Source organism: Echeneis naucrates, chromosome 14, assembly GCF_900963305.1.
Source record: "Echeneis naucrates chromosome 14, fEcheNa1.1, whole genome shotgun sequence".
Classification (NCBI taxonomy): domain Eukaryota; kingdom Metazoa; phylum Chordata; class Actinopteri; order Carangiformes; family Echeneidae; genus Echeneis; species Echeneis naucrates.
In genome coordinates this window covers 18,758,980-18,783,859 of record NC_042524.1, presented here as the reverse complement: position 1 = coordinate 18,783,859, position 24,880 = coordinate 18,758,980, and the positions used below count along the sequence as shown (strand labels likewise).

At 42.4% G+C, this 24,880-nt stretch overlaps 1 protein-coding gene across 1 annotated transcript; it reads left to right on the top strand.

Moving 5' to 3' along the window:
- Positions 1-7,930: 7,930 nt before the first annotated feature.
- On the top strand, positions 7,931-21,715 carry wscd1b (WSC domain containing 1b). Its single transcript, XM_029519400.1, has 9 exons — positions 7,931-8,048; positions 9,366-10,017; positions 15,037-15,151; positions 16,224-16,408; positions 18,284-18,405; positions 18,968-19,157; positions 19,496-19,660; positions 19,767-19,967; positions 20,764-21,715. Exons 2-9 carry the CDS (start codon positions 9,627-9,629, stop codon positions 21,114-21,116), a joined length of 1,722 nt encoding a protein of 573 aa, XP_029375260.1. The 5' UTR covers positions 7,931-8,048; positions 9,366-9,626; the 3' UTR covers positions 21,117-21,715.
- The last annotated feature ends 3,165 nt before the right edge of the window (positions 21,716-24,880 follow it).

Sequence of the window (24,880 nt, the reverse complement as noted above, 5' to 3'; positions counted from 1 at the left end):
ACTAATTCCACTTTCTGGATCCTTTGTAAAGGTAAAATAGCAAAACCAGGATTAGTAGAATTTAGCACAGGGAATATTTCATGTGTTCACTGTGATTTAGAAATTAACCGTCAAGGCTGTTTTTAAATATGCACTGGATTTGTTTTTAGAATTTCTAAAGGTAATTCTAATCTATTATAAGCGTAGGCCTCTCTGACTGGAAATAACCATAATAATGTCCATGAGCAACAACAAAGCCGTTTTCTGCCGTGTGCATTGGTCTATAGTAAGGAAAGATTTATATTCTTGTATTAATAGTGACAGTTTTCTTATGCCTGTTTCAAATTGCAGATTAATCCACCATAGAAACAAATCTATATTTATTGGTATGCTGTTTTAAAGGTCTGGCTGCTGTGGAAACAAGATATATATATATATATATATATATATATAAAACGCTTTTGCTCAGCCCACACATTGATGTGCATGTATGTTGACATGAGAATTTTCTGAAGCACTTTCCTGGTTCAGGGCTGCACGGCGGCGCAGTGGTTAGCGGTGTGGCCCCACAATAAGAAGGTTGTGGGGCTGGTTCTCGGCCTGGGGCCTCTCTGTGTGGAGTTTGTATGCTCTCCCCTTCTCTGCGTGGGTTTCCTCTGGGTACTCCGGTTTCCGCCCACCGTCCAAAGACATGGATGTTTAGGTTAATGGTGACTCTAAATTGTCTGTAGGTCTGAATGTGAGTGGTTGTTGGCTTCTGTCTGTCTCTGTGTGTTGGCCCTGTGATGGACTGATGACCTGTCCAGGGTGTACTCCGCCCTCGCCCAATGTGAGATGGGATCGGCTCCAGCACCCGCTGTGGTAGAAGCAGTAGAAGCAGGTGAATAAATGAAGATGAATGAATGAACTCTCCTGGGTCGGGACACACAAATATAACGTAGCGTAACGTGGAGGTGAAATGTTTGGGCTGGGTAGAGTTCTCAGCTCTGGCTGTTGTTCTGTCAAGGGTGAGGAGGTCATCACACCACTGGGAACGCACGGAGAGGAGAGCTGAGGTTTTGAATTCAAAATGAGGAAAAATAGAGCTAGTGAGGGATGCAATAGAAGAATTTAATATGGAGGAGACTGAAGCAGGCATCGTTTGAGGAGAAGAAGCTGAAAAAAGGTCTTCTGGGAGCTTAGCCAGTTGGTAGCTGTAGTGGTACAGAGAGAAAGCAAGGAGAGGAGTTGGGACAGGAATATTTGAAAAGCAAGTGACGGCTGTGGTTGGATTGTGTGTGAATTCACATTAGGATTCTTGGTAGCATAAGCAGCAGACAGTGTGCTGTTGTCAGTGTCACCAAGGGCTTCTACAGGAGGTAGGATTTGTCGAGGAAGGATGAAAAAAGTTGAGATTGATGTGGCTGGCAGGGAACCAGCTGCAGATGTCGGCTCAGCAAGCAGAGGTGCAAGCCTCAATATGTGTGTGGTTAGGAGAAAGGGTTTAGTGTTGTCAGTGTTAACAATAGTAGAGAACCTTGCATGGTTGGATGGTAGAGTATAGAAGCAGCAGTGGGGCTGTAAGTGACAGATCAGACCCCGCTGATGGCAGGAGATGAATCACAAGAGATTCTTTGGTGAGCCGATGTGGTTCATAGGGTTCACAGCAAAGAAATTGCTTCTACTGGGGTAATCTCTGCAAGCCAGGTCTCTAACACAATGGACGGATGAAGATTGATTTTTTCAAATGACATTTTCTCCAGACCTGCATGGACTCAATGAGTTTTGTCTGTAAAACATTACAGTAAAGTAGGATTGATCAATCAATATCAACTGATTTATCTACTATTAATGTTATTGCTAAGTCAGGCAGCACTGTGTCTTGGTACGGCTTGTTATGTGCAGGATGTTACTTTCTATATTCTCAATCGGCAGTATTTTACTCCTTTCAGAAAACGTCAGTTTTATCATGATTATACAGCTACATTATACTACCATGTGGTGGACTGTCCACCAAAGAAGCCAATTATCTCTAATTTTGAGGTTTGTGGGCAAGTTTTGCAGACTGTTTCAGAGCACCCTCTAACTGGACTTAGGAGCTGTTTCAATCCTCTGACATCCCACAGTTTCGGAATTCTCTGAGGTCTGTCATTTGGAATTGAAGTTATATCAGTAACTCACAGATATTTCACAATCAAACCGCAGACCTCAAATTAGTAAGCAAGGAAAAGAATACCCCACATAATGTTGAACCAGTGGGGTGAGAGGATATGAGGAGGGAGCAGACAGCAGTGGCTTGAAGGCAGGAGGAACCTCAAATACAATAGATTCACATGAGAGTTTGATAAAAGCAGAGTGTGTGGTACATAGAGAGAAGCTGGGATCATAGACTCTAGTCCCGTTTGAAAAGATATCATTTCAGTTCATTGTTTTGCTGAATATTTGGATCAAACAGATGCAAAAAAAATGAAAAATGCAAGACAAGACAAAGCAGCCTTTTTACTTCTCTCTGTCAGCAACAGAAAGGATTTTACAATTAATTTTGCAAGGCTTTCTGACTGTAGAGCTGGAGGAGGAAATCATGAAAGTGGAGGCCAAAAGAAAAACAGGCGACTGCTGCAGGAGCAGTTCAGCCTATGAAGTCAGGGAAGTAGACTGCAGATTGCAGACTCTTCTATGCAGTGACAGTGTGAAGTGAAACCAAATTACAAAGGTTTGTTGAGATACTGTAATACAGAGGATTATGTATGTAATATTAATGGAGTCAAACAAGGATGGAAATGGGAGAATTCAACCTCTATATTGTGATGATGAAACCAGCAAAGACCCACTCCATTTGTGGAAAGGCACTAAGAAGACCCAGTTTTTACAGAAATTCTTACATTACAAATACAGAAATGTTTCCCTGTCTCAAAAAGGCTCCATTCACATCCAAACTCAAGTGTTTTATAGTTAAACAGGTGTCAGTTTCCTTAGTGGTTTATGAACAGCTGTTTTTTTTTTTTTTTTTTTTACTTTCCAGTTTGTAATTTGGCTGTCATCATCTTGGTTTCTTGATTTATTTCTATCAATTATTATTCATAACATGCTTGTTTTTATTGTCAACAGCCAACTAGATTCTTGTACAACATTGTGCTGTTAACACTGTGCACACCTACAAAGGCCAAAAAAACAAAACAAAGCAAAACATAAAACTTGAAGTTGAAATAGACTTCAGCCTCTATGCCATTGAAATCACACAACAAACATAATCATTTCTCTTCAGAGACCAGTGAAACAGCTTGATTATTTCTCATTAAAGTTCCTTCCAGTGGGAGAAGTCTAAACTGGCTGTAATAACTGTGTTGAGGACTGCCAAAAGAATCCCAGTGTGTATCTGAATGTAATGATGTACACAGATCTTTGATATTTAGTGAAATCTTGCTTCACATAAGACTCCGTAGATGTTTTTCAGGATTCATAACCCAGGTCTATATCGACCATATCAGTCAAAGATCTTTCTCATTGGCTGCTGTCCAGTCTGTTTCAAAGTCATATAATCTTGTGCTGATGTTCCCATTATAAACCACCTCTTATACTGCTTTTCTAAGCTCCTAAGAAATCACAGAAACAAATAAGTTAACTGTGCTACCATTTAAAAAATACAATTAAAACTATTAGAGGTTTCTTTTTGGAGCTTTTCATCCCCACTATCAGCACATGCTGTCCTTTATGGGAAAGGCTGTTTCTCCCTCAGTATATTAAAGGCCTTGGCCTTACCCTGTAATGTGCCTTGAGAGAATATTTATTATGATTTGATCATCTACAAACAGAATTCATCAAGGGAAACTGGACACTTTACTTGAGCAGTGAATGCAGGGTGTTACTTTGCTCAGCACTGATCACTGTACCGCTGAATAACAACCGTCATCACCTGTGTTTACTGTTCAGCCTGTATTTTTCCAGGAAGAGCTGATTAAAAATATTTTCTTTTAAAATATTGCTGCCATTCAGCAAGTGTGTGTCTCACATGCATGAAGCTGATCTAGGGACTCTCCAATTGGGAATGAAGAGGAGTGGCAATGCTGTAGGAGAAGGGGGGTAGAGAGCAGAGACTGGGGCATTGTGCTGCATAAAGATGGCAGCAAGTGTTTCTGTCTTGTCTTGAGTGATCAACGTGTGGGAGGCAGCAGAGGAATGAAGAGATGGCAGAGATGAGCTCTGGTGTCTGGACTGCTGACTGACAGCTCCAGCATCCCGTCTCTACAATAGTCCGAGATTGAGCTGGCCTGAAGGCTTGAGCACGCTTAAATTGACTGCATTGTCAGGGGCAGATGGTCCATACTCTGACAAAGCAAGCAGGGGGTAAGAGGCAAGATAGAGGAGGATACTGTGAAGGGAAGAGTAATAAAAGCAAATAAGCATAGTGGCGTGGATTTACTCCTTCCTCAGCGAGCTCCTGTGGTTAAGCTGCCGTGTTTTTATACAGCTGTTTGCACAAAGAGGATGTTACACAAGACTGCAACTGCAACAACCACGAGAGAAAAGGCTGAGAAACACTGATATTAATGTTGACTGGAATAATAACAGCAGTGTTAAGCTCTGTGGAGGAGGCAGCGTCACTTTTTATAAACTGGATGTGAACCAAACCTACAGCAAGGCACCTGTCAACTGAGGGTGACAGCAAGGTAACAGCTAACTGCAGCTCACTCCCACGAGGCAATAAACCAAACCCAGACAGCACAACACAGTTTTAATGCCAGACAGGGGAATTTGAATTATACAGCCCTTTCATTATTGCATAGAGGATGCAGCAACAAGGCATGTGAGAGTATGTTGAGAAAATGAAACAAACAGCAGAGACTACAGAATTAACATTCAGCCCACCCACCCCCACACACAGTCAATGGTGTACTGCCTAACTAGCAATCAGACTTGTGGTAATGACCTGAAGTTATCTCTTGGTCAAGGTAGCCTTTTCTTCATTATCTTCATTGGTTATTTACCATGAATCTTGGGTAAATTTAGAAATGTTCCTACAAAGTAAAAAACACATTAGACTGAACTATGACTTCAAACAGCTCAGCTCTCTTGCAGAAGCACTGTTTACCTGCTGAAAAATTCAACAGTTATGGGACATTTTACTACGTGTAATCATTCAAAACGTTTTCCAGAAGCACAACGTGTCAGTGCAGTGCAGAGATGAACTGCTGTGACTTCTTCAGGAGGTGGGAGCTTCTGTCAGTTCAGAAAGAAGAATGTGACCCTGACTTACCTCACTGCTGTCACGATGTGACGCCTAAAATCAAACTTCTCCTTGCTCATTCCACAACACTGTTTGAGACACACAGTTTAGGAGCATGGGCCATATAGAAAAATGAACATACACACCAGTTCTGAAATGTAAAACTACTGTTGCAAAAGCCTTAAACTTGCCTTGTAATGACCGCCAGGGGATTTCATTTTCACAGGTTGTAAAAAGAAGTCATTTCAGAGATGAAAAGACCACAAAGCAAACGGGTGGGGCTGCAATGTGATTGACAGACTGCACCAGTAACGGCATCCAGAGAAATCTCAGCATAGGTCAGCTCCACTCCTCACTGCTCCTTTGCTCCACCTTCTCTCTCCAGTACTTCCTCCAATTTTTTTTTTTACCTGTGGTTAATAAAAACAGAAAGAAAAAAAAACAAGCTTCAGATGGCTAAATTACAAAGTGGAGGCTTAAAAATGGCAGCTCGCAAAAACAATAAGTGATGTCATGGTGGATTGCCACTTGATTAGGAGCAATGTTTTCGTCTTTTTTATTTTATTTGCTCTCATTTGGTTGTTATTTTTACCATGGAGAGTCTTTTATAAGCTATAAAGCCCTTCAAACCTTTTAATTCTCTCTTAAATAATACAGAGGATTTTTTTCTGACAGTGACCACTTCACCAAATGTGTTTTTTGAAGTAGGAGTTTATCACATCATGATCACTTTTTTTTTTGGTTTTCAACATCTAAGCAGCCTTGTGATATGGCTTCGAGAATAAGCAAGAATAAAGGAAGAGAATGTGGTCCCTGAGCAAGACAAATATATAATGGTGCGTCAAACCATTCAGAAATTAAGGACTAAAGTGTACTGCATTAGATTTTGAGCAAATGAGATTGTTTGTAAGTGTATGGTGTCTTCTATGTGTATTTGTATGAAAGGTCAGAATGATCTGGAGCCTCCTTGTTTGTTTATTTATTATAGTAGCCTAACTTCAGATATATCTTGGTTAAGTTACTGATATGACTTTAAATTGTATTGACATCAAGACATCACTAAGATCACGAGAAGGCAAATGAATGTACAACTGTGTGTCATCTGCATATGAGTGAAAGGATATGTTTCTCTGTAATGTTGAGAAATGGTAGCAAATAGAATTTGAAAGTCAAGCGCCCAAGAAATTATATTTGTGGAACCCCTGAGTAAATCTTAGATTAGGGGAGTTGGCAGCAAGATTGTAAAACTAGATTTGAAATTAAGTGGGAACCATTACACTAACTATGCTGATGAGAACTTCTTCAGTACTGTGCAACCCTTTAACTGCTTCAACACTCTAAATACTTATTCAGTGTTTCCCAGCATTTTGCCTATTCTTCCAATCAACAAGGCAGTGTTGATAATGCTCAAACTGCATGTGGGCACACAGATAGAAAGGTGTAGCTGTCAAGCAGTGGGACCACCTTCGAAACATTCTCTAAGGGATATTTTCTGACTACTTTTTGCGTGCTTTTACAATACAAATAAACTATTCTGAGGGCAGGTAGAGTAGCATGGTGAGTAGAATTACAGTAAAATAAAGAATTACAATAAGAAGAAAAACAAGGCTGGGAAAGTGTCACATCCTGTGTGGATGTTTTAGAATACTGATCACAGCGTCCTCAGCTTCATCTTCCTCACATTGAGAAACTTCTTCAAACCATTTTAATTTACATTGGAAAAAGGGTGTCGGTATTTCAAAGCTCTCAGATTTCTTCAGATGCTTGCTGAAACCGAACATTTTTACAGTCTGCGACTCCATTTTAGTTACCATTTAAGATTTGGACATGAATAGGCTGCAGCATCGTATTCCTGGCACCCTGTACCCTTTAACACGCTGGCACTTGTAGGCTACATGTGATGGACTTGCTTAAAGGTCCATCACGTGAAAAAAGGTGCTCAGTGGTTCATTTCTGCCGGGGCGAGCGGGTGAGTCGCTGTTCGTGGTTCTGAAACGCTGGGACGTCAGTCAGCGATTCACGTGCGTCATTTATGACTCATGACAGGAGTCCACTCACTTATCAAATCCATCTAAACCATGATGCAAGGCTAAAGAAGGCGAGCAGCTAGAAATGTGTGCTATTAAAGGTTCAATGAAACACAAATGACTTCAGTTCTGAATCCGAATATTTAGTCCTGATGGGACTGGCTGCCAAACTGGTTCCAACTCCAATCCCAGTTCTTCACCAAAGAGCCAAATTTACCTCAAATGTCTGATGGAGTGGGGGGGGGGGGGGGTTAATGCTACAATTGTTTTTGCCTGGAACAAGTGAAATGACCGACTTGACTGCAGGCTCTGGGTCCGGTGGAGAGTCCCGTGGAGGGCACGGTGGTTGCGAGGCTCGGTGTTGGTGGATGTGTGTTGTGTGATGTTTAAGGTGAAGTCTGTTATTCTGATGTGCAGTGGGAGCTGAGAGCTGCTGGACACGACCCCCCTCTGCACAGTGGAGGGGCTGTGACGCGCTTAGATCACCAATGCAAATGAGACTGACTATCCCTCCTCCCCACCACCACCTCTTCCTCTCTCTCCTACTAACACACACACACACACACACACACACACACACACACACACATACACACACACACACACATACACACTGCCTGTGCTTTATAACGCCGTGCCAGCCTGTAAGAGCGACGGAGAACAGGACTGGCTGAGAGAGAGCGAGAGAGAGAGCTTATATAACACCAGCTGTGAGAAATGCTGGCGATCCGGGAGAACGTTTACTGGACAATAAATGGAAAACAGCGATCACATCGGCCATAAACTGATGAGTGATCACTCGGTACGAGGTGACCGCGCATTCCGCTCCGCCGCTGAAGGTAAGGCTCAAATCCCCTACTGTAAATGGAGGCACCGAGAGGGGCTTTTTTAAGATGGAAGACCTCGGCTCCTTAAATAGGCTAGGTGATGCGTGTTTACTCTGCCGGTCCATTCATCCATCCTTCATGCTCCCATACATCCCACCAAACAGAAGCAGACCGCGATCGAGGCTCCGGGCTGGAACGTTTGCGGGAGTTATTTTGGGGCAAAAAAATCCAGAGTTGAACATAACTTGGGCACTCGGACTTGAGCCGAAGCCGTTCAATGTGCAAACTGTTGCTTCAATCCTCGAGAGCACTACCGCACCCCTACTTTTTTTTTTTTTTTTTTTTTTTGGGGGGGGGGTTAGGCTGTTAGGCTACAGCGTGTGGGGTCTGCTCCACAACACAACACAACAGGCCTGAGATGAAAAAGTGGAGCTGAAGGGCATGACGGCGTGAGACGCCCAACGAAACCAACAGGCTTAAATGGAGATGATCGGCAGGAAGGAGAAGAAGACCGGAGCCGGTGTAGCATCTAGTGAGGGGTGTCCATACACACACTCCCACCCGGTCTTACATGGGAACTTCCAGGGCAAATAGATGAATGAAAGACACACGAGGAGGTCAGAGCCGCACTTCAGTGCCGCTGTGCTCAGACACACAATGCTAGAGCTCTTCACATCCAAATCATTCTGAAACATTTAACGTCTCAACCGTGCATGCTTTACTCGCCATTTATCCATCTCCACAGATGAGGCCAGAGATGGTCTACATATTGCTACGATAATCCCCATTTCATAATGCGCTCTCTAGAGATTTTCGTGTATCATACGATGTCATTTCAGTGTGATAAACTGAGACTTAAATTCTGAAGCTGGAAGATATTGCCAGTGTTAAATTGAATATAATCTAACTGTGCTGGAATTAAATGAAATCTCTGCACTCGAAGATAATCCATTTTAAAAGTCCTTTTAGTAAAGGTTAATATAGAATCAAAGGTTATAAAAAATTAATTTGAGGGAAAATAAAAACTAATGAATGTGACAAGAGAGCACAATCCCAGTTCAGTGATGAATCAGGAATTGGAGGAATTACAGAAAACAATCTCAGCCAGCTTTTGAATTAAAGCAAATGGCACAAATGAAAGCAATGAAACAGCAGACACCAAGGGGTGTGTTGCAAGCTCCTGCAAGACAGACACACAAGTCCATATGTCAACAGGGGCTGTGTATCTACTTTGCCAGACAACCACTTCCCTTCCCTCCAGTTGTGTTCATGTTCACAATAAAATACAGTTGTGCTTTAAATCCAACTGCTCGCGTGTTTCTCCCTCAGCTCTCCTTCAAGGATCATCCTTGAGTGATTGACCACAGCCTTGGATATTACATCCCTCTCTGTCCTAACACACTCGTTGTCCCACTGCTGCTGTTGGAACACAGTGGCAATGAAGGCACAGGACACAATATCTCCACCGCTGCCAGATGCTGCTGGACTTCCCAAGATTATGAGGTTGTAAGTAGGTTACAAATCCATCTTCTTGCTCCTAATCCATGTAATGACCTTCCAGTGAGGTAAGAGACAGTAAACAGCCTGGGAATGGTGGCACCCCTCTACAAGCTTCACTGCCTCTTGAAGCGGGCCCAGATGCTGCTGCTGTGCCTGGGCATCGCCTATCTGATGGCAGGCAGCATCTTGCTCCTGCAGCGCTCTAGCATCAGAGTGGCCCAGCCAAATCCTGCAGGCCTGCCACCCATAATGTCGCTCTCGGCACCGCCTACCGCCCTCAGGACTGCAGGCCTGGGTGTGAGGGCACGCTCGAGATGGGCCGCCATTCAGTCAGTGTCTGGAGGGGGAGCCAAGGCAGGGCGACACTGGCCCACTTCCCGGAGCCTTGGGGTCCAACACTTGCATCGCCGCTGGTTTCACAGTCTGCTGCCAGAGAGCCCGGAGCAGAGAGTCTCTCTGCAAAGGAGCAGCAGCCACAAAGGTAAATAAGTGAATTACAGTTCAGACTAGCAATCGCTGTCTGTGTGAATACATTCAATACAAAAAGCTCATTGGGATCCATATCTAAATTGAGCTGATGCTGCTATGTTTATTCCAGGTCTGTACTCTGCTCTGCACTGCAGCTTTCCTTACAGCGCAATAACCAGCAGGCATACAAATCAGAGCAATCACGTTGATGTGTTAATGTTAACATGCGACCACTGGGGCCCGCTCCTCCTAATTACATTAGTCTGCAAGTTAGGTGTTGACAACTTGAAAGTGATTGCTAACAGGATACTGCAGTATTTTTAAACCAGCTGTTCAGTATTACTGCTCAACACAAACTGTACAGAGACAATTCAAGTGCAATTGATTCTCCTGAACTGTGAAGTTCTCATATAACTCATTTGATCAGCAGCTTAATTGTCCCCCTTTTCCAAAACTCATGAAATTGACAGGCCTCTGTTTGTGTAGCCTCCTCATTAAATCGAATGTGGTTTTGTCAACTGTCCCTAACTATTGTGTATCTAGCCAAGGTTGCGTACTGCTGTCTCTGATGTCACAAAAGAGCAGAAAGGTATTGTAAAAGAGAGCTCTGACTTGCCCTCGCTATCATACTATCTGAGACAAAGCTATGTAAGAGGGTGTGTGTGACTGAAATATCCAGATGAAGATGTTGACTTGCCTTTCTGGTTAATAATATATGAAGGAGAAAATATTCGAGTTTATATTGTATTCTGTGATTTACTTTTCTTTGTTGGGATGGCCTTGGGGCGAGGTAATACACACAGCTCAATGCTCCATGGCACAGTCACATCAGGTTTCACTCTACACTCATGAACAGATAATTGTGACCATAGAACATTTAGAGGAGCTTCATTATACATTTATATGACATTTTCCGTGTGGGTGCTTCAGATCTTGTAGATTAGGGGTAGTGCTTACTGATCCCCTCAAAACCAGAGCGCGTAGAGGCAGGCAAACACCAAAGTAGTTCCTAGAAAATAAATTAGTAATTATGAAGATAAAAATCATACCATTCCCCACTCCTGCTCTTTCTCTTAAAGGACCCTTCACCATTACTTGAGCACTGTAAGATACCCCCAGAGATTTATTCTATTGTTTAATGGTGCCTGTCACTGCCTTTGCCATTTTGTTGAATTGATAAATATGATAGAATTACTTTCAGCGGAACATTTGTTCCTCCGGTTCATTCTTAAAGGCATGCTGCAAGAGCTCTTAATCCTTTTTTTTTTTTTTTAAACCAACATCACATAACCCCTCAGTCACTAAGCAGGGTAATACAGATGAGAAACAGCGGCAGGGGGAATGAGATCAGTTTCAGCAACAGCCACCTTATAAAGCCTCCTTTTAAAAAGTATTATCCAGATCATAGAATGAAATTGCCCAGGTCTGTTGTGTCACATGTCATGGACAAAACAGTAAACAGGCCCTTCCGTTTGTGATATTGCTCACAAATCTCCACAGCCACTATGAGCATATATCATGTAGGAGTGGTCAGTGTGGAAGTCATTTGATTAATTGGTTGAGAGAAAATAAACTGTTGACTATTCTGATCAGTAGAAATACACTGTGATTTCCCCTTTTGATAAGATGACTAAAAACAAAGAGCAGAGCTCAATGAATTGAATTTAAAGAAACGATCTTCAGCTATAGCTTCAATGTAACATTTCACTTCAATCATTCTGAAATGGTTTCCAAAGCCTTGTCTTACTCAGGGAAAACAAAGACCGAAAAATGGAGAAGAATGTTAAAACATTTCTACTCAAACTAACTCAACTGCAAATGATAAGGTGCTAAATCAGGACCATCATGATGTGCAGCCACTAAACAGCCGCCATCAATCACAGCCACAATCTCTGGATTGGAGTCCAACAGAGACCAGATGTTTTAGGCAGATACTGCTACAATATTTGAGTTATTAGAAAATGTAAAATCTGACAGCAGAAAAATAAACTTGTCAGCACTCTTAGTGGTCACATCAGTCAATGTGTTTGGTATTCCTAAATTTATTCAACAGTCATTGGCTGTTTCATGTGATCACTGATATAATTTTAATAAGCCAGCGTAGCCATCAGTCTAAACTGAAAACTGCTTAGGAAAATAAGCAGTTTAGGGAAAGTTTAAAAAAAAAAAAAAAGAATAACAAAGAAAAGGTAGCTGCAGTTCTAATTACAAGTCGGCTCATTTCTTGTGCTTGTAATATAATATATTCTTAATAATCTTTAGTCTTTTGCCATTTAATTTTCTTTACTCAATCAAGGCAGCACGGCGGCATAGTGGTTAGGACAATAGGAAGGTCGTGGGTTCAGTTCCTGGGCCTGGGTGCCTTTTGTGTGTCGTGTTCTCCCTGTGCTTGCATTGGTTTCCTCCCACCGTCCAAAGACATTCATGTTTAGGTCAATCGGTGACTCTAAATTGTCCGTAGGTCTGAGGGAAAGAATGATCTCTATTCACTGACAATTCATACAGTTCACTGTAGTAATAACATTTAACACCCAGGTGCAAAAGTACAATTTCTGATATTCACAGACTGAAGCCTATTCAAACATTTTCCAATAAAAGTGGAAGATCATACTTTGTGTCTGCAGCCGGAAACATTGTAGCTTGCAGGTAAGATATGTAATTACTTGATACATAAAGTATATAGTAGATGTATGTGCAGAAGGACTGGCATTACTGGAGTTATTTAGAAGGAGCTACACTCGCTGTTGATCTTTCACGAAGTTTCATTGTGATAAAGAAGTATGTGTTGATTCCCCTGTAAGGATGTCAGGCAGTACAGGTTGTTTAGTTGTTCCTCTTCCTGTTGAGATGATCTGGTCTTGACACCGGCATTAGCTTTTGTATCATATGAGACCCCCTTTGCTGTGCATTTGAAGAGCCCCCTCCCATCTGTGAGGATTTTGTTGACCCAGTAGAGAGAATGTGAACCCTCTAAAGCCCAGTCTAATGAACACACACAGTGCACAACCTCCCTGTGGCTGAGGTACACACTTGGCCATACTGCCATTAGCCTCCTCCATCCAATCCTGTGGGGAGAAATCAGCTCTAGTGCGACCATCTGTCTTGGTGTTTAAGAAGCACCACAGTGTCAAACCTAAGTGCGGTCATTTTTGTCATGCCTGGGAATTCAAGCTGCTTCCCTCCATTAACTCTCAGCTGCTGCTGCCTGGAGGTTCTCCTTCACTTTGATTAAAACAATGACCTGCCCTTCCCAGTAAAGTGGGCATGGGGGTGGGGGGCTTCTAGGTGATGCCTCTTGTGATGCTTTTGGCAGCGCTGGCCTCTCAGAGACTTTAGGCAGTGGCTGCATTTGTCTGCTGAGGCACTGGAGACTAGTGACTCAGTCTAGTACCAGCACAACAGGCTGGACCAGCTTCAGACGACCTCACAGACTGACTCAATCACAAATTCAATAAGGTGATGCTTGGCCTGGAAGAGATTTCATGGTCCATTGCTTGCTTCCATCTTGTCTGTAAACCTTGCAGTTGCATCTCTCCACTCTTAGTAGCATGTTTCCCATCTTGTCCCTTACAATTGTCCATTTTCTTGGCTGCTTGGCATCAGTCTATTTCTATGCTTTAAATAAATATACAAGATGAGTCCTCAGTGCCCTTGAAACCTTCAAAACATCTATGAATACAGAGTTTGTGAAATAAACCTAAAAGCCAACACAGTCGAATTATCTCAGACTTTAAGCTGTTCACTGCAGAAAGAGTAAAAAACATTCAACATATAACCTAAAAATTTGCCAATCATAGACCCAAGGGGCAAAATTAAGTCAACCCACAAAAGATATGAATGTGCTACCCTCCACATTGAGACTGGTGTTTTTGCAGAGGACTTTTATGTGTTAGATAAGCTGTGCTTCATGCAGCAATGTGGCAAAGACAAGGATAACATCAAAGACTGAATCTGGGTGACATTTTATATGGAGCCTTAATCTAGTCAGCACATCATAATAGTCTGTTGTAGCCTATTATGCATTACATTCTCTCTTTGTGAAAAGGTGATTTTTAATCTTATGCAAGTGCATTGGTTCAAATTGATGCAGGATTGAGAATGATCTACTTTACATGAAAAATTAGGCCCCAGTCAAATTTATATCATGATTCAGAATACATGTGTGGTGTAGGTAGGTGGTGATTGAGGGCCACTTGCGCATGTTCAGGAAAGCATCAGTTCCAGAATAAAGGCTGATGTCTAGTGTGAATCTTCATACATTGCTGATAAAGGTGCATGATGACAGAAACATGTTAAACTTCTTGTGAAAATAAAGCACGGCATCAAGTTTGGATAGTAAAACTTTATATTTTATGCAATTTGTGTTATAAAGGCCAGAATGTGATTATTATTTTAGTCCAATAATGTCAGATTAAGTTCCTGTTGCCTTCAAATTGTGCTATGTTGTCCCAGAGGGAAACTATTTAATTCACAATGTGCAGTGTTTGAAAAGGAGCAGCCTTCAGATTTCAGAAGCTAGAGGAACTATGTTTTGTATTTTGCAAAACAATTTATTAGAATTTATTACTTATTAAATGATCATTTCAGGAAAAAATATGTGCAGTTTTTAAAATCTGGACTGTGAAGTGATATTTTAGACTGAAGGTTTTCTTTATTTATTTGGCTTGCTTGTGCTTTGGCGGCAGTATAGTGGTTCACGCTGTTGCCCCACAACACAATGTTTGCAGGTTTGGTTCCTGGCCTGGGGCCTTTCTATGTGGAGTTTGCATGTTCTCCCTGTGCCTTTGGGGGTTTTGTACCACCATCCAAAGACATCATGTTTGGGATAACTGGTGCCTCTAAATTGTCTGTAGTGAGTGTGAGTGGTTGTTGGTCTCTGTCTGTCCCTGTGTGATGGACTGGTGACCTGTCCAGGGTGTAACCTGCCCTCACCAAGTGTGAGCTGGGATTGGCTCCAGCACCCCTGCGACCTGGAAAGTGGTAGAAGATAAATGAATGAATGTTTTGTTTTGTTTTTTTCGAACTCATGCAGGAACCTACATCGGCTGCTTTCTGCACAATGCTAGTGATCGAGCCCTGGGAGGGACCATGCTTTATGACCTGCGCAAAATGACCAGTTCTCTGTGTCAGGACACCTGCTCAGAAAGGTAACGCGTTTGCTGCAAGGGACCACAAAAGGCCTGCTGTTTGAGTAAATGCTTTGGATTTCAGTCTCCTCCATGAATGCTTCCTGTGTTTGGAGCCAGTGGAGAGCCAGGTGGCTGGATGACAGTAAAAGATGAGGGGGTAGTGTGGGTGAGAGAGGGGAGTGTGAAGAGCGGGCTAGGACAGAAGGCTTGATCTGTTGCAGAAGAAGGAAGGAGGGAGGTGTGTATGTGTTAGAAAGCCTAATGAGCTGACTACAGCAGTCGGTGAATTAATCAGTGGTTAGATATGTGCTTTCAAGTGACCGCAGTGTGACATCTCATGGTCAGTGTGAACCCAGTTAGCTGCACTGAAGTCATTCTCAAATTCTGCAAGACAATCTGGAGAGACAGGTGGATTTTTCAAAGCCAAACTCAAAAGGCTGACCTGCTTGAATTATTCCTTTTAATATCTTAGCAGCAAAGGAAGCAAGTGTAGTCCCACTGAAACAGAACGGCAGAGGACAGATGGATGCAGTCAGAATTACAGACAGTGCTCACATCTCAAGCCCACTTACACCCCTCAAGTCCCCGTTCAGCACTCCTCCACCCACCCACACGGAAAAGCAGTCTTGCTCGTTACCTGAGCAGGCCAATTACTGCAATGAGAAAAAGTAAAAAGTCAAGTCAATTTATGAGGAAGCTTCAAAGGACATATATGAAAAGGTCAACTTTGATGGTCTCTCTCTTTTTCCCAAGGAGGCAGGATAAAGAAAGAGGAGGAGGCATGAGTCACAACTGCATTGATATGTAAAGTACAGATCAGAGGTGACCGGAGTTCAGCCAGAAAAAGGCATTTCACAGTCAGATGAGTGCCGAGGGAAGAGGCCTGATGGATATCACGGGGGATGGACCGTACTGTAGACTTAATGTGGGAAGTTTGAGTAAAATGATAAGTTTGAAATGTTAACTAATGTCCTGTTGGATGGCTGAGCCAGAGGGCAATAGCTCCGGGTTATGGATTGCCCTCTGCTAGGGCAGTGACAGTGTGTGTGTGTGTGTGTGTCTGTGTGGGTGTGTGTGGGTGTGTGATTAGTGGTTACCAGTTTGCAGGGTTGGAGTACGGAGCTGAATGCCACTGTGGGAATCGGATCAGTAGCCCACGGGCTCCGGAGGAGGACTGCAGTCTGGTGTGTCGGGGTGAGAGAGGGTCTCCATGCGGGGGCGTTGGCCGTCTTTCTATTTACAAAGTGGAGGAGCAGCTGCCAGGACACAGAAAGTGTAAGTCAGTTGTCCTTGAGAGAAGAAAAGCCTCTGTTGGCTGTTTACACTGTGTGCGACTTCTCAGATGAGCAGATAAACAGCTGAACATTTTAAAATTCAATTCTCAAAAAAAAAAAAAAAAAATGTATATATATATAAAAACAAACCAACAAAAGTCTACAGACCAATAGACTGTGGTATCAGTCAGGATTGTGCTGAACCTAAATGTACAACAATCAAAACAGGAACTAATCACATGTGTAACCAAGAGCTTCTGTTTCTCATCCCCCTGAGATGTTGTTCTGAAAAAATATCAGAAATCAAATCAGTGAGCGTCATTATCTTTCATTACAACAAACCGGGGCTCTGTAGTTTATTTTGACAGATCCACAGAAACACGGACAGTCCTGCTGAAACTAGTACACATCAGAGCAGTGGTCACCCAGCAAGGACCTTTTAGTCGGCTGTATTTGTTTTCTTGATATATTTATATTTCTATTATTATTGCTATCATTTCTATTCTGTTTCTATTATATCAGCGTAAACTCCTGGTTCTGATTTTAGGGACTTGTGTGTCAGCTGTGAAGGTGATATTCACCAATAAGGATTAGTGGTAACTAGAACTGCACTCTGTAGCGAGGCAGCTGCAATAACTGAAGCTGATGAGTTTCTTGTGTGTCACTTGTGTTCGTTTCAGTGCATGTGTTGTGGCCGGCAGCATTTCTTCTACCTGTACATTTCATCAAATCACTGCCAACAGTGATCACAACTCTTTGAGGAAAGCAGGTTACATAACTATGACAAATGACAACAGTGCTGTCGTCAGCGGTCCTACAGTAGCTGTGGTGTAACTGCTTTTAACAGGGCTTTGAAAACAGAGTTAGGGAAAATGGTCCAGCATGATGAAACGTGAATAACGAACAGTGAATTTATGGAAACCTGTCCTGTCTTTAGTTTGGAGCTAAATGTGTGATTAAATAGACCCCCCCCAAAAAAAAATATTTCCCCCTGTACAGAATTTACAGTGTCCACCTATTTTGGAATCTTTCTGAGAAGGTTTTCTGCTCATTATGATTATACCACAGACGTGACTAAAGGGAATGTAAAATCCTTTGAGTAGAGAGGATGAGTGAAGTAGTGGGGGGACTGCGCTTTGTCGCAGACCCAACTTCATGACCTAGGCTGATTGAAAAAGTGTATCTTTGCATAAAACCAAGCTGAGTGTAGCCTATTTCACACAGACTGATGGAGACTGTGATGCATCATGATTCAGGTTACTGAAGCCTTCTCTGAAAGTCAAGCCTCTATTGAGTCATTGTGGTATTTTGCACATTTCGTCTGTTTTGTAATTTCAGTTCATCTTATATATTATTATGATGATTATTATTAAAGAATCGTTATCATTTCAAACTTTCTGGAAAATTCAACAGCTCTCAGACATGTTCATCAGTTTTCTTTAAAGATATGCTTTCCCTTCTTGTAGCCGGCAAGGTGACATCTATTATATAAGAACTCTATATCATATACAGTATTAATATTCATGATTGGATGGTTCAGTGTCTCTGGAGGCGTCACTCTCTGTGGAGGTTTTCAGCCGAGTTGTGAATGCCCTATGTAGGCTACCAGAATTCGGTCAAGTATAGGAAGGTAAAGGTATGAGGGTGGAAATATGGAGAAAAAATGGGCAATTGAAATCTAACCCTTAAACCAAATTGCGCATACTTTTTTTGAAGTTGTTTTTCTCATTCAAGGCCATGATATATTTTTCTTTTTTTTTTTTTCTTGTTTGCAGATACATGAAAATACCACCTCAGGCTGATCAATCCTAGCACATAAATGATTGCACTCCTGCTGCAAGCATGAAACTATTTCCTCATGTATTTTTCTCTCCAGTCAGAAACGTTCACTACCGTGGCTGCTTCAAGTTGCAAAAGAGTACAATCAGCACCTTCCCCGTCTACTCTTTTCAGCCCAACCTAACTACACAGTCCTGCATTGAGACCTGCACCGACAAGGTTTGAATCAGTTGTCTGAAATTACAAGCCTGAAGAGTTTATTGCACATAGCTCTATACACTGTCTCGGGAGAGGAAGGTATCAAGCATAAGAGAGCTGTCTCCACTCCCAGGAGATCATATGTGGGAGCACAGAGCTCCTTCAACTCTGCTGAATATTTAAGGTTTAATTTGCCCCTGACGAAACCTAGCCTGGATCCTGTACTGAGATCTCCTGGATACAGCCCTGCCTCCTCTGAAAACAGAAATAGCTAATGGTAGAAATATTGAACTACCATCTTGTGGTGAGCGCATTGTGATTATTTCTCACTATGTAGTGCATGTCCATGTTTTTGCATGTGTTGTTGATTATGCATAGGTTTTTGTTTTTATTTTTCCTGCAGCATTAGTCCTTGTGCCTTGACAGTGAGTACCCACAAAAGTGGGAAAACAAGCAAATGAGGAAGAAGGAGTGAGGACATGATGCAGAGTTTCTGATTTGTTGCATCAAAAAAAAGTTCCAAAAAAAGTAATATGACAAGTCACAGAAAAACACAGAGATCATTTGAGCTCTTGTTTTATAGGAGCTGCCGCTGGCTGTGTTCAAGACACTGCACTGTTTCTGCACGTGGACATCGTCTCTTTTCAGTCTCAAGCAGCAGGCTGAGCAGCAGCAGTGTGTGGTGAATGCTGCTCTGAACCAAACCAGTAGCTCTACACCAACAGCACCCAGAGAGCATGACCACTACCAGGTGTATCACACCCCTGTGCTTGGTGAGATATTTGTCTTCAAGCCCTGTGTCAGACATCTGCATGTGACAGGGTCCTGTCGGAAAGTCCAACCATGTGGGAAATAATTTTATCTGTCAGTCATTTCATAGGTCACACACAGCAAGGTTAGCTTTTCTTTTTCTTGACACTGAATCTGAATGTGTTTTGTCTTTATCCTTTTCAGTGCTTTGAGAGGCCTGCTGTCATTTATGTCACATATGACTCCCTTATTCCATGCATTCATCCATGCATCTTGGGTTCCAGGAGTTTAGACTTTCTGGTTATTCTGATCTTTTGCAGCTCTACAACCGAAACTGACAATAAAAGCTCTGTCCCTCCAGACTCTAGGTGCAAAGAGAGGATGTTTCTGCCACAGCGATCTAGCTCCCTGGTGGCGCTGTCTAGTTTTCCTGGTGCAGGCAACACCTGGGTACGGCACCTGATTGAGCTTGCTACAGGCTACTACACTGGCAGCTTCTATTTTGATGGCACATTATACAACAGAGGTGGGGAGAGCATGGAAACACTTTTTAAATGAGCATCAGAGTGAGAGCTCTGTGAAATACTGCCCTGCAGCTGACCATTATGGATTCATTTATTCATCACTCCCAGGTTTCAAAGGAGAGAAGGACTACTGGAAGAGCGGCCGCAGCATCTGTGTGAAGACCCACGAGAGTGGTCAGAAAGAGATCGAAATGTTCGACTCTGCCATCCTGTTGATTCGAAACCCTTACCGCTCCCTCATGGCTGAGTTCAACCGCAAGTGTGCTGGACATTTAGGACACGCCACAGATACACAGTGGAAGAGTAAAGGTAACAGTGTACAGTCCACATAGATTTAATGGTGGAGCTTTATTGCTCAGCTGAAGGAAACTGCAGCTGAGGGCATCCAGTTATTGTGACTAAATGCAGAGAGAAGCTGTTTTAATCTCATACATACATGCAGACCGTACTCCTCAATTTACAGTGCATGAGTCATTGAACACAAAAATCAGCTTCTGTAACAAAGAAAGGTTACAGGAGTTAAAAATAAACCAGTAAATTCTCCTTACAGTTTCTCTACCAGTCTACTATTACCTGTTGTGGATTGATCTGGTTTTATTTTCCTGAAAATGGACATTTCTGCCTCCATTCAAACATAGTGAAGGTGAATGATGTTCATGGCATTCACAATAAAAACATTAACAAATGTGAAAGTACTCCCCTGTGAAAACTTTCGAATGTGATAGTGAGTTGACTGTGTGTTCTGTAGGTTCTTCTTTCTAAACCCATGGCATGGGTTAGAAATATATCTTATTATATTTACTCTGTTTATTTTGTAGTTGTGGTAGTTTGAGTTAGCTGACCCTTTCATGTGTTCTGTACCTTTATTCATAAATGAAGCTCAACAAACCTAACAGTCTCTCATTCTATTCCCATTAACCTTGTAAACACTATGATAAGATAAGATGGAAAGCGTGAATATGAACTGTGTATTTCCTGTAATTGCAATATAAATGCACAAGAAAGACCATCACCTGATTCAGCAGTGAGTTATATCAGGCGACAGCAGCTTCATCCACGGTTGATATGTTTAGCTGGTAACTCTCAGTTGTGCTGTCTTTTGCAGAATGGCCAGAATTTGTTTCAAGCTATGCCCCCTGGTGGGCATCCCACGCCATGAGCTGGCTGAAGTTTGGACGCCGCCTGCTGGTGGTGCATTATGAGGAGCTGCAGAGAGCTCTCCTCCCTCAGCTCCGTCTCATCACGGGCTTTCTAAATGTCACCATGACTGAGGAGAGGCTGCTTTGTGCCCAGAGCAACCAGGATGGACATTTCAAACGCTCAGTGGCCCAGCGGCCCTCCTTTGACCCGTTCACCCAAGACATGAAGCGGATGATTGACTCCTTCATTCACACCGTAGACCAGGCACTGCAGAGCAGGAACTTTAGTGGCCTTCCACAGGAATACCTCCCCAGATGATGATATGAAAAGGTCACAAATGCCTGGTCTGGCAGGGGTTTGTGAAGGGAAAGTTCTTCAGCGAGTGCTCTGTAGGGAACAGACACACACTGGCTGACGTAAGTGGACCACCTGACTTTTCAATGAGCCAGACATGTTGTGAATGGCTTAGAGTCATTGAAACACAGTGGGGGTCACTGGAGAAAATATGACTGTTCTTGTGAAATCCAATAGTGAACCGTGATGAAAGAGTCGGGGTCAGGGACTTCCTCTCAGAGCAGCGAACATGCCGAATACTCCGAGGATTTGACATCATTTGTTGGCCTGCAGTGTTGGGATTATCCTGCAAACTGCACAAAAAATGACCCTGTTAATCCAGGATGGGCTTGTTTTGGTTCCAGGGTTTTTCCTGTGATTCTTTACAATTTTCTCTTTAGTACATTATTGTGTTTCTGGCATACGCCCATGTTAAAAAATGTCATACTAACACAGATTATACAGTGTTACTGTGGGAATCCACTGGTTCCTACATGCTGTGATCATGATGATAAAAGCCTTAAAGCAGCTTCATGTGGGTGGATGAATTCCTCTGACTGAACATGAACAAAAGCATATGTTGATGACAGTGGAACTGCTTTAAACTGTAAATGAAATCCAGCTGTTTCATTTGTTCATTTTATTAAATGCCTTTAGTTTGACCTGAGTGAAGTCAGTTTGTTTACACTCTGAGGCAACACGCTTGGCACTGTCTACACCGGTTTGTGCATTTATTGTAGCAAGTCTTTAAATGTTTCACGTGAAGTGAGAACTAAAATTTATTTGGCTGGACAGACCTGGACGTTCACAGGTGTAGCTGTTGTTTGAGTTGTCCCTGGTCCAGACAAGTAAGACAGTGCCACCTGCTGGGTGACTTGCTCACACTGCAGTAAAACCAGCTTTTACATAATTGAATATCGTTTGATTAACTCTGCTTTTATTCACTGTACTCATAGAAATAGAACAAAATGGAAAAATTCTTAAAATTTGTGCCCAGACTTCAGTTCTAGTAATTGAATAATAACAAAGAGCTATAACAAAGAGAACAGAGCCAATGCAATAAGAGATGGGAGTCACTGTCCCTGGAGAAAAGTCAAGAACACAAACTAATAGAATTCGCTCAACTCAGTTTTCTGTCTCGATTTTTCAAAACTAATGTTCCAACTGGAGTTCTCCTGTTTTATTGGATCAGGTTTTATTATAGGAAATATCAAGGCTGCTTCAATAGAATAAATTCCAGAAGATCATAAACTCTGGCCTGAAAATTTACCACATAGTTAAATCAACATCTCGACTGAATATTAAAGTTTCACAGAGGCAGGATTCATTGCTGGCCTTTTGCGCTGCACATGTTTGCTGTCACAGAGAAATAACAAACCACTGATTCCATCTACAAGCCACAAAATAAGTCTTTCCTGAGTCTAAATTCCTCTAGTGATGAGCCAGGTTTCAACTCTGCTACATTCTCATCACATCCATCTTACAGTGTGTGTACTCCTCTGCACCACTTATAATAACTGAACACAGAAAACTATAGACCACAGAGTGCAGCCTCATGTCCATCCCACACAAAAAGATGTGGCCCATTAGCGACAGTGAGGACTGTCGCTAATGGACAGTGTGACATGTACAATATGTATCTGCAAGGATTAGATTCACCTGTTTTATTTCAGGAAACACAAAACAGGAAAACCATGACTTTTTCATCATCCCTCGTTGTGGTTAAACCTCCTACTCTTATAAATATTATTATAGTAATATTCTCCTCTTATAATATATTATAGTGCAGTTGTATATCTCATCTTGTGTTTGTATCTGAGTATTCTGGCTATTGGTGGCTGTACCATCCCATCCAAAATTTCTCAGCTTCCTAAATGTTCTTGACAGGAAATAATGGGCTGAAAACTACTGGGATTTTCCATTTTCCCTACAAACAAAAGATAAGGCCATCACAATTATCTGACTGATGCTACAATCACACAAAGTGTTCATGCAGTGGGCTTTAAATGTTTGACATTTGTATCTTGGCAGGCAACAACTAGTAGGTGAACAAACAATCATGCCCCAGATAACCAAGCCAAAGCTGAACCAAAACACCTGTCACATGGACACAAACAAAACTAACTGATTAACAATGCTGCTCTGTTTCTGATGGATGTTTAACAAGGCAACGGTTTGCTAACAGGTTCACCATGTTAACTTCAAAATGATGATACCATGCCAGAGGTGTGTTTAATGCAGGAATGAGTATTTAAGTTGCTACAGGGAAGAAGGAGGGATAAACTGTCTCTGGAGCTTTTCAGTGAAGTTACTGAACAACTCACAGAGCAGCAACACACAGTGAGGAATGATCATTAAACAGTGCCAGTAGATCAACTGCTTTAAATGAAAGCAGCTCACTGCAGGCTGCTTGACAGGCATTGGGGCCCTTCATGTTGATTGTTTTTAACAGTTGTGGTATTCCCAGAGGGTCGACTGAATTTGAGACTAAGCTTAATTAGTGAAGCAGTGCCATAAGGCCTCACAGTCAGGTATCTGCCTTAAACACTGCACAGACTGACAGCCAGTCGTGGTTATATTGAGACACCCATTGCCATCTGCTTCATCAGTATGTGATGGCAAAAGTGATGTCTTCACTGGCATTTTAAATAAAGGTTTTACTATGTCAGTGCAAAATTTACTTGAGTAAAGGAAGAGAATGCTCCTCCCTTCACTGCCTGGATTCATGAGGCGTTTCAGAGTTACCTCATGAGGCATGACAATCAAATGGCTTTTCCCATTCAAAGCTGAAATCCCAAACATGGCAAAATTTGTCTTAAAATCGAATTCGTCATTTAAAATTATTTAAATAATCTTTGTGGAATAAGAATATTGGTTCACATGCCTGGTTTTAGGGCAGCATAGTGGTTAGCCCTGTTGCCCCACAATAAGAAGGTTGTGGGTTCTGTTCCAGGGCCTAAGGCCTTTCTGTGGGTGCATGTTCTCCCTGTGCCTGTGTGGGTTTCCTCTGTGTACTCTGCTTTCTTCCCACCGTCCAAAGACATCATGTTTGGGTTAACTGATGACTCTCTGTCTGTCTCCGTGAGTTGGCCCTGTGATGGACTGGCGACCTGTCCAGGGTGACCCCGCCCTCGCACAATGTGAGCTGGGACTGGCTCCAGCAGCCCCCGTTACCTAGAAACAGAAAAGCAGTAGAAGATTAATGTATGGATTTTTTTTTTTTAAATACCTGCAGGAACCTACATCTGCTGCAGTAGAAGATGAAGGAATGCCTAGTATCTTCTGTGACTTATGTTAGTATACGCATTCTGTAGTTTAATACAGTAATCCGCCATATATTATGACCCCCTAATTGGTTGTTGTTCCTCAGATCATTCCTAAACCATTGTCAGAGTGTGGCAGGGAGCCTTAGCCGGCTGAAACTGCCATCAGCAAATATTGTTTCATGAAGGTCTGAACTGTCTAGGTCCGTAGAACGTGTCAAAGTAAGATCCACACAAATGGCAGGACCTAAGGTTTCCGCGCGCAAAATTGGCCAAAGCATCACACTGTCTCCACCATCTGGTGTTCTTCCTACAGTGCACCTTGGGGCCTTGTCTTCCCCAAGAAACAGGTGGACACACCAAACCATCCACATGATGTAAAAGAAAACCTAATCCATCAGAGCAGATCACTTTCTTCTGGTAGGTCCTGCTCAGCAGAATGCAGACTATCATCATCCCACAGAGCCTGAGTGTTCAAAGATGCTC

Coding starts and splice junctions, on each gene's coding strand:
- wscd1b (XM_029519400.1), top strand. CDS start 9,627: ATGGTGGCACCCCTCTACAAGCTTCACTGCCTCTTGAAGCGGGCCCAG. Junction 18,406..18,967: donor TTGAGACCTGCACCGACAAG/GTTTGAATCAGT, acceptor CTTGTTTTATAG/GAGCTGCCGCTGGCTGTGTT. Junction 19,158..19,495: donor GTATCACACCCCTGTGCTTG/GTGAGATATTTG, acceptor CTGTCCCTCCAG/ACTCTAGGTGCAAAGAGAGG.